Below are 14,677 nucleotides of genomic sequence, written 5' to 3' on the forward strand. Positions count from 1 at the left end.
ATTTAGAGACATGTAGCATTACATCACTTGTTTACCAGTGGATCCTCTGCAGTGAATGGGTGCCGTCAGAATAAGTCCAAAAAAAAGTAATATGCACCACCCCAGTCCATCCATTAACATCCTGTGAAGAGAAAAACTGCATGATTGTAAGAAACTTTTAACTTCAAACCATCACTTTTGGCTAAAATATGAGTCCATAATCCATATTCCCACTAAAGTTAATCTCCTGTTGTCATCTCACATCAAAATCCACTCACATATGTGTGTTGTTTAGAAAGTTTTTTGCTTGTAATCGGTGCTTGATCTGTGGATATGTCTCTCCTGATTTAGACAAGACAACGTTTTCACTGTAGAAAGCAACATTAGGACTCAGCCAACTTTAGCCAGAAGCAACAGAAAAACGTCTCAATGATGGATTTGTTTCTTACAAACATCCAGCTTTTCACTTCTCAAGACATTAACTGAGGGACTGGAGTGGTGTGGATTATTCTGATGTTTTTATCAGCTGTTTGGACTCTGATTCTGACGGCACCCATTCACTGCAGAGCATCCATTACTGAGCAAGTGATGTAATGATACATTTCTCCAAATCTGTTCCCGTGAAGAAACAAATCTACATTTTGGATGGTCTGAGGGTGAAGACATTTTCAGCAAATTTTCATTTTTGGGCTGAATTTTTTTTTTAAGCACTGAACACTCACTAAATTTAAACACACACCAGACAGTGTGTATGAAGTGTGTACTTGAATATATAGACCAGGAACACACACATACACACCATTCTGACATCCGTAACACACCCAAAAAATAAATCTCAAGAGACAAGCAGCCCAGGGCGACTTCACACTCACCTTCTTTCTTCTTCTCAGATGCATCTGCTCGCAAATGTTGTGACACACACCATGTACCAACACATGCTCAGATCAGTCTGGATAAACCTAGAAACACACTTATATTTGAAAATACCTTAAATCACAAAACAGCCAAATATTTCAAGGCCACATATTTTAACATAATCATTTTGATTTGGTGAAAATGTGTTCATTTTTCCCTCTACAAAAAACATGCAAAAACATGCAATTTTAACCTATGCATCAGCCAGTGTCACAGCGTTTTGTCACATCTGATGAAAGCTGTAATCTTTAGTGCTCATACCTAAAGTTGGGATAAAGAGATAAATAATCAAATAAAAAACGCACTACTAATTATCAGCTTTGAAAATGTATGATTAATTAAAATTCAATGGATGTTTCTATCAGAGTCAGATTCCATAGGGCAACATATGTGAAAGCACAAGATTGTGACGAGCGTATGGAAATATGGAAATGAAGATGTTCTGTGGTTTTGATAATATCAAACATTTAAGGTTATGGGTTCATTCAAATGTAGTCTTTGTGTTTTTGTGCAAAACATATTTTAGCAATCACACACACTCAGATTAATTAATCACCTTGCATGTTTTCATAATCAGGAGACCAAATGTATATTTTATGTAAATATACTTCAAATAATATTAAATTAAATATTCTGCAGATATCCATCAGATATGAAGTCTTACCATATATATAATTTAATAAAATTGCTAACTTTTTATTCATATATTTAGTCTAAAAAATATTCAGAATGAGTTTAGATCTATTTATGTTGTAGTTTTGATTAGTTCATTCTTTTTTAGCCTCATCTGAAGGCAATTCGTCAGAATTATAAGAATGTTTTCTTGAATTTAAAAGCAAGAATGTTGGACTTGTATATTGGTTAAATCCCTCTTCCTGATTTTACAGCAAAATGGTTGATATTTGGGCTGTGAAGCTGCATAGATCATCTTTTTTTTAAACTGGAACTACAAGGTGGATGCATTAAAGGAAATTTACATGATTTTTGGCATGATATGAAACAGTCAAAATAATAATATTTCTCTCCCTCCCTCCCACAGTATTTTCTCTCCTTCTCTTTCTGCTTCTCCATATATATTATAGCTGGAGCTAGAGTCCTTCGGGATGTTACAGAAGATGGAACACAGATGGGATGCCTGTCCTGCTGCCTGAGAGAGAGAGGAGGAAACTCTCTCCTTCTTTTTTCTTCATGACATGCATAATTTACCTACAATAACACAATTCACTTCTGCTGTCTGAGATGGATAATACTAATAGACTGACTTCAAGAGGTCCTAAGAACAATAGTTGATCTGAAAGTTCAAAGTCACTCAAATCATCCTGTACTGAAAATGTACATTTCTAGAATAAAATGTGAGTGCAAAACTCAGCAGTGCTAGGATGTTGATGATGCTTGCAACGACATTGCTACTGTAGGTGATTTCTAGGGAGTCCGGGGTTTGTTTTTTGTTTTTTCTTTGGCACATTGCGGCTGCTTGGGTGTTGAGTGCAGTTGCCTTCTCTTTCTTGACATGAATGTTTGGGAAAAGTTTGAGCTGGACATAATGATAATACATTATGTATAATAAAATAAGTATAATAAAACTGAAATAAAATAAGTATAATAATTTTATATTTCATTTTATTTTAGACAGTTATTTTGTTTCAGGTAATCAAAAAGTGTTTTTTTTTTTTTTTTAATGGTGTAATTTTAGGAAATTATAATAACCCTGCCACATGATTTTACTTACTAGGTTTCTGAATGTCTTAATTGGCCCTTCCACAACTTAAGGCATACAAAGATCTTAAATCGGAGCAGAGAATCTTAAATTTACAAAAGTCAAAATAAATAAATAAATCATAATAATATGTTCCTCAATATTCCAATACAAAAATCTAGACATATTCACTTCACTTGAGATGCAAATGAAATGGCTTGTTTTCTGAGAAACTGAACAAAATGATTATAAGTGGGGAATGAAAAGGTGTTTTCTGCTTGAATTAGGTTTTTATGAGCCTACTGCCAGATATGTTTCAATCAAACTCAATTCATTTTGATCAATTTATCAGAAAACCTGACTTTTTATTTTATGTATTTGCTAAGAAAAAGTGATGCAGATATATTGGAAGTTAATTAAATTAAAAATGTATAAATAAATTATGAATACAATACATTTATATTTAGAGACCATATTGACATATTTTCTTCCATTCAACTTAAATTTTCTTGGTCTTAAAAGTCTTAAATAAACCTTCATTAAACCTGCAGAAACCCTGTATTTAAGCATTTCATTTGAGGATTGCCTCTTCTTTCATTTCATGGCTCATTTCTCTTCTTTTAATTCAGACTGCATTAAATAGCTTTATTGATCTCATCCTCTGTTGTCTTACAGTCTACAGTCTACATCTCTCTCTCTCTCTCTCTCTCTCTCTCTCTCTCTCTCTCTCCGGGTGGGGCGGGTGTGTGGGGTCGTCATATGGTCACTGCGCTTCACCAGGCTACACTGCGACTCAGAGCTGCAGAATATGCCAGTGTGCATTAGTGTAAGGCTGAACAGAGAGAGAGAAAGAGAGAGAGCAGTATAAAACAAACAGGAGGATGAGAAACTCAAGGAGACTATGAGAGAGAGTGAACATCAGCGCACTTACATGAACCAGCTCAGAATGAGTCCTGCACAATGTGATTCATCAAAAATAGATGCGCTTTGTGCAGATCTTTTTTACTGCTCGCATTCCTATAAAGTTCAAGGAACAGCCATCCGTCGCTTCAGATTATTTTCACACTCAATTCAGTTTGAAATCGAAATGGATCCTGTTTACTTTCTAAATGCATTTGTTTTTTTTGTTTTTTGGTCCTACTGCAGTTAATTTGTTAGTACATGCTGCTCCAAAAAAGCTTTTCTCCAATGAAGTATCACAATATTACACTTTTTGAATGACGTCATCTTACTTTTCAAGGTTTTCTGAAATAGAAAAACAGTATGTTATAAAAATAGAAAAGTGGAAACACTTTACAATACAATTAGTTAATGCACTATAGGCCACATTGTTGATTTCCAATACTAAAGTTTTTATTAATATTTTGAGTTTTTATTTTTATATAATCCATTTCAGTTTTAGTCATTTTATTCCGTGTTTTTGTCTTTTTTATGTTTTATTTTCTAATTTGTCTTTATAATTTTATTCATTTTTATTTTATTTTAACCCATCCAAAGTGCACACACACAGCAGTGAGCACACGCACGCCGTGAACACACACCCGGAGCAATGGGCAGCCATTTATGCTGCGGCGCCTGGGGAGCAGTTGGGGGTTCGGTGCCTTGCTCAAGGGCACCTCAGTCGTGGTATTGCCGGCCACGACTTCCCCAAAACTACATTGATAGTTTTGTTTCATCAACTATAAAGCTTTGTTGGAAAGTGTTACTGACTCAATTGTGTGTTCATTTGAGTCAGAGAGGCACATCCTCAGGCACATTTGGCCTTTTCAGTGTTTGTTTTTATTGGTGTTCAGTCTTTTGTGCTGGTGTCATAGCTCCGCCCACTTCAGAGTAGTCGCATCCTTATTGGTCTAGAGAGTGGCCAATGGTAATGTACAACAGCTGGCAAGAGAAATCCATGATCTCATTTTCAGGGAAGCTTTGAGCGAGTTTCATCAGCCAACATCCGTCTTTAATCTTCACTTCCTCCATCCCTCATAATCTCACTGCGCTCTGCTGGTCTGTGACCAGAGGCTCGTTCTCTTCCGTGTCCCTTTGCTCCCTTCAGACGTCCATCAGAACTGATCCCAGATCAGAGATGAAGCGCACAAAGGTCGTGACCCTCATCTGTGCCCTGAGCTTATGTGCTCGGTACATGACCTCATGACAGCACAGCGAGGTGGCTCTATTTCGAAAGATGTGACATAGTTTGAGGGCAGTTAAAGATGGAGTTAGGATCAGTTTCTATTGACATTTTGTCAGAGTGACCCCTTCCTCTGCCTTTAGGCTCACAGTGGCCCAGAAACGCTGCGGTTCAGAAGTTCACAGTGTCTCTTTGTCCTGTTGAGGCTGCTAATCAAGTCAAAATTTTAAGCATGTAAAAAATTACATGATATGCCAATTAATAAAATAAATGTATCATTATATAGATATATATAATGTATATATACATAAATATGTATATATATTTGAGACCGGTAGATTAAATGTTTTCCAAAGAAGCCTTTTCTGCTCACTAAGGCTGCATTTATTTGATCAAAAATACAGGAAAAATAGAAAAATTGTGAAATATTATTACAATTTCAAATAACTGTTTTCTATTTGAATATATATTTAAAAATGTAATTTATTCCTGTGATCAAAGCTAAATTTTCAGCATCATTTCTCCAGTCTTCAGTGTCACATGATCCTTCAGAAATCATTCTAATATGCTGATTTGCTGCTCAAGAAACATTTCTAAATATTATCGATGTTGAAAACAGCATTTATTGAAATAGAAATCTTTACTAACATTATACAGTCTTTACTGTCACTAGTGATCAATTTATGTGTGCAGGTTGTACCAGTGGGCCCTGTTTGAAATTGTTTAATTTGTATGTTCGTTCTATTTATTTGTAAATAGCACTGCATAGTCTTCACTGGAATTATCAACCAAAAAAGGCATTCTGGAGGTAAAGCAAGTTATTATATTTTAATGAAAAATGGAAACTGTTTATATATTTACTTATGATTGATTGATTGATTGATTTTTAATTTGCACTGATGAGCAAAATTACCAGAACTGGTAACATCAGCTGAAAAGGAAAGTCATATTATATTTTAAAGAAATAATTTTATTTTTAAAATTAACTAATGAATTGTTCAAAATTATGCCAGAAATTGTTAGATACTGAGCTCAAGTTTCCAGTGAATGAAAAAAATGGATACACTTTCAGCATAATCCCAGTTTTTAGTAAAGTTTCTATGGTGTGAGATCCATGTCCTCTGTGTAGTAAAACTGTTGTCAGCCTCCTCAGTGCTGTATCCTCAGCTCCACAGATATAGGACTGACTCCACTGCACCTGGTGAAGGTTTGACAGACTGTACAGAGATGCACAAAGGTGTACCCATTTCAAAGGTATCAACCCAGTAACAACTTTTGTATCTTTTTTTCGGAAAGTGTATCATCTATAGACACCAAAGTCATGTTTTGAATAGTCTCACAAATTTCTGGTTGAGAGTAGAAAGCCTGGACTCCATCTTAGCTTTCATTGGCCAAGAACCGCCTGACTGACAAGCAGCCAGTCAATGTTTGTTTTGTTCAGTGTCATGTGTCATCTTTAGGGGCGTGAAAATGTAAAATCTCCATCCCAGCAATAAAAGAGCCATGAATAATAATTCATTCAAGAACATAATCTTCATTCATTTTTGAAAAGAAATCAATCATTTTAGTGACTTTAAGACATTTAGAATGTTACAAAAGATTTCTATTTCAAGATTTCATATTTCTGAAGGATCATTTGACACTGAAGTCTAGAGTAATGATGTTGAAAATTCAGCTTTGTTCACAGGAATAAATTACATTGTTTTTTAATCAAATAAATGCAGCCTTGGTGAACACAAGAGACTCAAAAACATTTAAAAATCTTACCAAGTTTAGCGTATAAACACTTTAGAATTGACCGCCACCCCCCACTTTACAGTAGAATATAAAATGGTGCCATTGTCTGATGGTACTGTATAGATGAGACAGGAAGCAATGAAAAAAGGCCTTTGAATGTAAGCTCTAAGTGTATGGCTCCGACATGTTCTTGACAGAGTCGAATGCTTTTCCAAAACACAAAAAATCTGAGCAAAGGCTAAAATTTGTGGAGTAGCTTTTAACTGCAACATGCCTCTGCATGCACATCATCAAAGTGTGAAAAAGGGAGCAGAAAACATGTATAAGGGCAAAAAAGAATCTCTGAAAAGTTCCCCGATGCTGAACTTATGTAGGTGTGAATGAAAGCTGAACTCTGAGCGAATACGGTTAGGAGTCTGGAGGCGTCAAGGTCGAAACCGTAGTGACCCGGGTCACGACCCAAAATAGCTCTGCTGTCGTCATCCGATCCCAGAGGACGCTTGGCTTCATTTTTGACATGCGAGAAAAGAGCTGCCCTTTCACACTGACCTAAAACTAGTTTTCTGTATGTCAACTTTAACCTCAGCCATGAAACACGGCAGAAAACAGTCAGATAACACCAGCAAAGGGCAACCTCCGCCCTCCTAAGTGATTCATTCCCCAGACGAGAGCTTCCTGAAGTGAATGTGTGCTGACCTTTCCTCAACCTCACACTCCAAGTGTAAGATCCGTCTGCCAAATAAAGAGGAGCGCAAATGTGTCAGTACAGACCGTGTTTGAGCCCCTCTGAGTCATTCTGACACATTCTTCACATTTATCGTTTAAGAAAATGAACAAAATCTGCATTTTGGTCAAAGAGCTATATTACACAACCCAAATGTAATCAAAAAATTATTCAAAAAACATGTTTACTAGATATGAACATGTCCAGGTCTGTATACAGTATATATAAAGATGACAAAGCTTACTTTATGAATAATTATGTGCTCTTTATTTTATTGCTAAACTTTTGCTTAATTGCATAATTTTGCATAAACATTTCCTGATAATTGAGCACTTTTTCCTGATAGATGAGCACCGTTACTATCATAATATACACATTTTTATGAAACCAAACAGCTCGGAGAAAAAGTTTAAAACGCCATATTGATTTAAACGTTTTAAAATTAATATATTTGAAGCCATGTAAATTACAAAAGTCAATTTATATTTAATAACATTCAATTTTGTATTTATTTTTTCATATTTAAACTGAAAAACTATGTTCCAAGTGCTTCATTATTATAATTGTAATTAATAATCCTATAAAAAAACCTGTCTAAATTTCACCCTCTGTGCATCTTTCTCATTTGTACATGACAATGTTTACCTTTTAAAAACTCATACAACTGAATTTTATTATATTTCTGTACAGCACACAAATTAAGCATTGCCAACATTATGGCTTTCATTTAAAGCAACATTTTACCCCAAAAATAGCTTTTCTTTGCTTGTCACACCAACGGCTGATGGATTTATAATTTAACACAATCCTTTCTAAACTGACTCATCATCAGGGCATTATAAAAGTCTAACCATAAACAAATATTTGTAGTGTAAGATGTGATGAAGGGTGAGCGATCTGAACATTGGATTCAGGGTAAAACATTCCTTTAAAATGTGAACAAATAATCCAGACATATCAATTTATTCATGAGCGAAGCATCACAAACATTGGCTTTCGAAGTGATGCAATCAGAAGAAAATCAGCAGGAGCCTCTAGAGAAGCTGAAGCCCCGTCAACAATCATCCAGGGACAGACACGTCAAAAGATCAAGCCTTCACGAATGAAAGACTTCTCAAGTCCTTTCATGGCTTTAGACGCCTAAGAAGAAATTAGCTGGCGACTCTGGACATGAATCAACAGACAGTAAGTTCATTCGAGGGTTTGTTTGTGTGCGTTTGTTCTGATCTGGTCCTCTCCCTCGGCTACAGATTCAATCTCATTATTATCTTTCCTCTCACAAAAACACACTGTCCACTGAAAGGGGCCGGTGGCCTGAACAAACCCTCCCAAACCCCTCCGTTCGATGCGCATCTGTACCACTTCATCAGTACATCTTCTGTCGGCTTGGCAAAACAGCCTCCTTCAGGAAGGAGAAGATGAGCAGGATGCCTGAGCGCTTGCCCCGCTTGCCTTTAGTGAAGTAATTTGACACCACATCATCTGAAAAACACAGAGGAACAGGAAATAATGGATAGTGCTTTCAATTACAGTATTTTTATTACATCATAATATACACATTGTTATGGAACACCCACAAAACACCTATTAAACTTCAACCATAAATGATATATGTTGTTAAAATGCACATTTGACTAAATTACAAAAGAACATATTTATTTTTTCAAATGCATATATGAATATTTTCTGAAGGTATGTGAATCACAAAAAAGCAAATGTATTTTTAATAAAATATTTATTAATTTTATTTATTTAGTATTTTTATGTAATTAGACAATTGAACAATAGAAAGTAAAATGTATAATTGAATATTATTTGAACGGTTTATGAATTACAAGAAAAAGCTAATTTATTTTTAATAAAATATTAATTTTATATGATTTCATTTATAAATTTAATCAGACTGAAAACAATGTTCAAAGTAAAATGCTTTTTTGAATATTTCGAAGCTATGTAAAATGACAAAAAAGCTATGTATTTTAATAAAAAATTTAAATTTTATTACTTTATTTAAATAGACTGTGAAACAATATTCAAAGAAAAATGCTCATTTAAATATTTTTTTGAATGTATATACAGCTAACAAAGAAGCAAATTTACTTTAATATTTATTTAATTACACTAAAAACTATGTTCAAAGTGAAATGCATATTTAAATATATATTCAGGGCTTATAAATGACCAACCATATTTTATTAAAGTTTATTCATTTTATTTACACTAAAAACAATGTGCATATTTTAATATATTTGAAGGCATATACATTACAAAAAAAAGTTTTTTTTTTATTTTATTATATTTTACTTGATCCTACTCCTGTTTATGACTGTAAAAACAATTCTTGAAAATGTATATAGATTTCTACCATTTTAATAGATGCACCGGTAAATCCCTCACCCCTGTAAGTACAGTACATAAGCATATGTGCTCATATAGACTGTAGGAAATCACATTAGCTAAGGTCAGATAGTCACTCACCTCCCTGCTGCACAGTGGATGGAAGAACATTCTCCCCAGCAGAGAGCGAAACAAAGAAGGAGAACGGAATCACCCACAGACATATAGTGAAGTACGCTAGAACCTGAAACACACACGCATTAAACCTTGACATCATTCATGCAGCATTTATGTTGTTTCAGTCTGTAAAATAAAAAAGAGCCTACCTCAGAGAAAGGATAGTACTCCTCCGCAAAATACTGGAAGGCCATATAGTGGTTTACCACAACCAGTGCTGCAAAAGAGAGCAAAGCTACAGGTGAGAGGAGAGCACAAGCACAGAGATCCTCGTAAAGTACATATAAACGACCCTCTTCATCACGCACCACATGACAGGATGAAGTTTGGCGAGGTCAGCATGATGTATGGAAACGTCTGCAGCAGACCGAAGTAAACCAGGTTGGTGAAGAGACCCACTCCGATCATGAGCGTGGGGAAGCCCTCGAACAGATAGAGTCCCACCAGCACCGCTGTGGAGAACTGAGAGAGGAGAGTACGAGTTAGATGAGACGAGACGCATGTGTGACGCAACATCACTAAAAACTGTGCAATACTGTCTGAAGTACTGTTAGAGAAGACATCGTGCTGATGCTCACTACACTAACCGATGGATTTTAACAAATGCACCCAAACTGACTTTCTGCAGTCTCTCAATCAACCCCGTCTTAGTCCTGAAGAACTTTTAGGGCAGCCTGTTACCTAAGAGGAGGTAAGGGAGAAAGCATTTGATAGGATGGAGTGGGACTACCTCTGGTCTGTTTCGGATGGATACGGACTTGGCGAAGGCTTCGTGAATATGACTAAGGTCTTGTATAAGAACCCCACAGCTTCTGTGGTAACTAACAGGGTGTATTCTTTACCCTTCAGTTTACAACGAGGCACAAGACAAGGGTTCCCTTTACCTCCAATGGTATTTGCGTTGTCGCTCGAGCCTCTAGCGCTATTGATAAGACAGGAAAACGTATTTGGAAAGGCTCCCCTTGCATCCAATTATTGCCCGTCTTGATATGAATTTGTCTGGGCACTTTACCTCATGGATGTACGGGAAGGTTTTTGGAGGCTACATCGAAGGGCTTAGCTGTACAGCGTTTATGGGAAAGAGATCATGAACTGGGGTAGACCATGGCAGGACATTCTCACTTCATCAAGAAATCCAAACATTTTGTCACAGAACCTTTTGGACCCCACTGAAAAGACATCATATTGACTCTTCATTCAGCCCCTTCTGCAATAACGGTTCTCATCAACAACTTGGAACCTTTTTTCACATGATGTGGGAATGTGAAAAGGTCAAAAATGTTTGGAATGCGGTATGTTTCTGCCTTATCAAAAATTATTGAGCACCCTATACTGGCGATCCCTGCTGTATTGCTATTGAATAACAATTCTGCGTTGAGCTTTTCTAAGTTGCAGAAATGGTTTGGCTCTCCGGTTAGACATCAGCAAAAAAAACTGTTAGCACAACACTGGCTCCCTCCACATACTTTGGATATGTACAAGTGGCTGATGCATCTTCAAGACATTATTATGTTAGAAATATCCACGGCTCGGGTGAATATGGCACAACTTTCTACATTAAAGACCTGGATTATAGCTGCCAAGAAGATATCCAAAAATATTACACAGAACAATGACAATGATTTTTTTTTTTTTTTTTTTATCTATTTTGTGTATTCAGTGTGCTTTTATTCTGACTTGTTCTGATTTATTTAAAACAACAAATGATTGTGATTCTTACTTGCAAAACTAGACAAAGACAGTTTAAAGAGACAGTATGACACTCTGGTCCTCAGATGTGGTTGGAGTTCCTCCAATATTAGTCTATGCAAGCATTACTAATAATGCATGTTTTATGCAATCCCATGCCCGCCAAACTAAAGTTTACAAAGGTAATACTCACCATAATCATGTATTTTATAATGCGGCTAGTGGAGACTGTGTACTCTTCTATTAACTCTGCCAGATAATACAGGCCTGCAGCTGGAAAGACAAATAGCAAACTAAGAAAAAACTACAAACAGACTGAAAACAGTACACGTGACCCTTCACTTAAAGCCTTTATGTATAATGCATTATAAAAGTATTTAAGTGTACATTATAATGCATTATATCTTTTCATAAATAATTGTAACTAAAGTTTGTGTGTTTTTTATTATTTACTGTAACCTTGTTCAATCTGAAATTGGTTGTTTGTCATGTGTTTCAATGCATTATACTTTCTAAAAACGTATCACATTTATAGTATGATTAATGTATTGCAAAATTTTACCATTATTCGTGGGATCCCAGGCTGCATTATAAGGTGCATGCATCAAATGCTTTATATGTAAATGCTTTAGTGCATATTATGTGTTCAACAAACATGCAAGATCATGACAACAAACATCTTAATTCATTCAAATGGTTTCAAAGCAAATATCTATCTATCGAGTAAACACAGGTGTATAAATACTGCTGCTTTGTCAGGTTGCCAAATTCTCAGCCACCATTATTAATACAACTGCCTACGTGGACAGAGACATTTGTACTCTTTTTACGACACTGCCCACAATCCGCATGTGCCAACCACTAAAAGAGAGTTGAAAAATGGCCATCATTCATTTGCTACAGACATTACAGTTCATTTAAAGCTGAAGTGCCAAGCCATGCATGTAACTTTCCCCGAATGGATGTTATGTAAATGGGTGGAGCAATTACAAATCAATGCAATCCTGTATAGTGCAACACCACAGTGTGAAAGATAAAAACAGATGCAAGCCTGAAACACAACGAGCTTATCAATTATTATGTACAATTATTTTAGACAAAAAGATATGACCTGTTTTTTGTTTTAGCTCAGCCCACTGTTCTGTTTTACATCATTTTTTGCCCATAGGCTGCTATTTAATTGATAATAAGCAGATATTTTATAGATATAAGGCACAGGAGTGGAGGGATTTCTTCGGCGGCGTCAGCAAAAGGAGTTAGCGGCTAACAGCGGCGACATAAAACTCACCGATAGCGAGAGTAACGAAACATATCTGCACCACCATCGACAACCAGCTGAGTAAATAAATAAACCACATCTTTTTCAAAGGGCTAGTCGAGCAAATACGGGACTGGTAAACAATAAAGGAGATGTGTGTCTCCGCTGCTAGGCTAACAACTGAGCTGGTCAAAGTTTCTTCTGCGGCTTCCTCAGACGTAGCGCGCAGCTGATGTGGGAGTCTGAACGCCAACAGCGCCACTCAGACTGGAGGCGGTATTGCACCGGTGAAATAACGCAAACGAGAGTATGAGATTTCTGTATCGATTCTACACATATTAATTAATTAATAAATTAAAATAAAATTAAAAATCTATGTACATAGATTCCAGCTCTGTTAACATGCGAACATTTTCTGAACCAGTTAGGTGCATTTATAAATTAAATTAAATTGAATTATTATACTTAAATTATATAATAATATTTAATTAAATTAAATAATTAATAATGTAGTGATTCTAAAAAATATTAATCAAATAAGAAAATGTCTAGATAGAATACAGCTCTGCTAATTTATAGATAAAATAAAATAAAATAATCTTTCTAGATAGATTAAAGCTCTGCTAACACACCAATTTACAGTAGGTGCGTTTATATAAAATAAAATAAAATAAAATAAAATAAAATAAAACATTATTATTATTTTTTTTCCATGAGAAACAAATTCAGTCAGGGTATAGACAGGCAGGCAGACAGACATTTAGAAATAAAAAGGGGGCTTTCCAAGGACCTCACACATTTTGAGTTTTTTTTTACACTTGTTTTGGTCATGCATATTATATCCACATCTACACATCTCTTCACCTTCTACCTCACATAAACACATGCACAGATGTACACACACCCAAATCAGACACCTTTCAGTTTCTGGGGAAAAACATGAATTCTTTATAGTGTTTGTATGATGAAAAGCTCTCTTGGGTGAGAGGAATCCGTACAGAATGAAATGCTTTTTTAAAAGAGAGAAGCAAAAGTGAGTGAGAGTGGAAAATAATTGTACTCCATTTAAAATGCTTTTATCAAAGAATAGGAGTGTGGAGGTGTTAGGAGAAAAGGCTGCCCTTTTCATTCCAGGCATTTCCAGATGGACGGATAAACTCACCTAAAGGCTTTGACACTGACAGCACATACAGCGACTTAGAAATATATTCTGATACTTACCTAATATGGCTGTTTTTACGGTTTTATTTTTAAAAAATAATAAAAATCAATAACAATTTATTTACAAAGACATTATGTTAATTTTTTTTTTTTTTTAATATAATATTTTTTATTATTGGTAGCTTAAAGTCTTAAAGCTAGCTTTACACACTGTTGCACAAGTATTTGACCCCCATGTGTTCCAAGAGAAGGCCCGTTTTTACTATTTGGATAAAAACTCCTCAGTTATTATTGCAGGAAATTGATACAAGACAAGGGAAACGTGAAAGCATGTCTGGAGAGTAGTGACAATTTATTTTGGCGTAATCCCAAATACAAGGCCAAAATAACAAAGTTATGGGTCAAAAAGGACAAGATGGGCTTGACTCCTTTGATTAGAAGCCTGTATCTCAATCCAAATGAGATCCCAAGGTTTTATTTCTATCGTTGGAGTAAATCTCACTAACCTGAACAAATTTACCAAGAATGACGTTTTTTACCAAAAAAAAATATTTTGCCTTTCTCCAAATCAATAATCCCAAATTCAGAGTCAAATTAACAAGGTTATGGATCAAAAATGACGAGATGGACTTGATTACACTGAGCCAAAGCCTTGATCTCAGTCCAAATGAGATCCTCTGGCATTATATTAACATTGCAGTAGAAACCTGAACAACAAATGTACCAAGAATGACACACAATAAAACCCAGCAGGGTGCCATGCTGGTTTTATGAATATAAAACAATATCACATTAAAATAATTTAGAATTTTAATGCTTTAAAAATGTCAAGGTCTGGTTTGTAATTCAGCAAAATGAGAGAACCGATCAAAGGTACAAATA

The 14,677-nt window shown here is 35.4% G+C and overlaps 1 protein-coding gene across 1 annotated transcript; it reads right to left on the minus strand.

The window, feature by feature from the left end:
• Window positions 1–7,813: 7,813 nt before the first annotated feature.
• LOC109093088 (protein TEX261) lies at window positions 7,814–12,868 on the minus strand. Its single transcript, XM_019106817.2, has 6 exons — window positions 12,665–12,868; window positions 11,570–11,649; window positions 9,996–10,149; window positions 9,837–9,904; window positions 9,652–9,754; window positions 7,814–8,655 (listed from the first exon to the last, which is right to left on the minus strand). Exons 1-6 carry the CDS (start codon window positions 12,732–12,734, stop codon window positions 8,540–8,542), a joined length of 591 nt encoding a protein of 196 aa, XP_018962362.1. The 5' UTR covers window positions 12,735–12,868; the 3' UTR covers window positions 7,814–8,539.
• Window positions 12,869–14,677: the final 1,809 nt, after the last annotated feature.

This window comes from Cyprinus carpio, chromosome B7, assembly GCF_018340385.1.
Source record: "Cyprinus carpio isolate SPL01 chromosome B7, ASM1834038v1, whole genome shotgun sequence".
NCBI lineage: Eukaryota > Metazoa > Chordata > Actinopteri > Cypriniformes > Cyprinidae > Cyprinus > Cyprinus carpio.

What these genes read in the sequence shown, in the direction of transcription:
- LOC109093088 (XM_019106817.2), bottom strand. Translation starts at nt 12,734, where the DNA reads ATGTGGTTTATTTATTTACTCAGCTGGTTGTCGATGGTGGTGCAGATA. An exon ending in TTATAAAATACATGATTATG is followed by an intron (nt 10,150 to 11,569) that starts GTGAGTATTACC and finishes CTCCTCTCTCAG; the next exon opens with TTCTCCACAGCGGTGCTGGT. An exon ending in AGTACTATCCTTTCTCTGAG is followed by an intron (nt 9,755 to 9,836) that starts GTAGGCTCTTTT and finishes TGTGTGTTTCAG; the next exon opens with GTTCTAGCGTACTTCACTAT.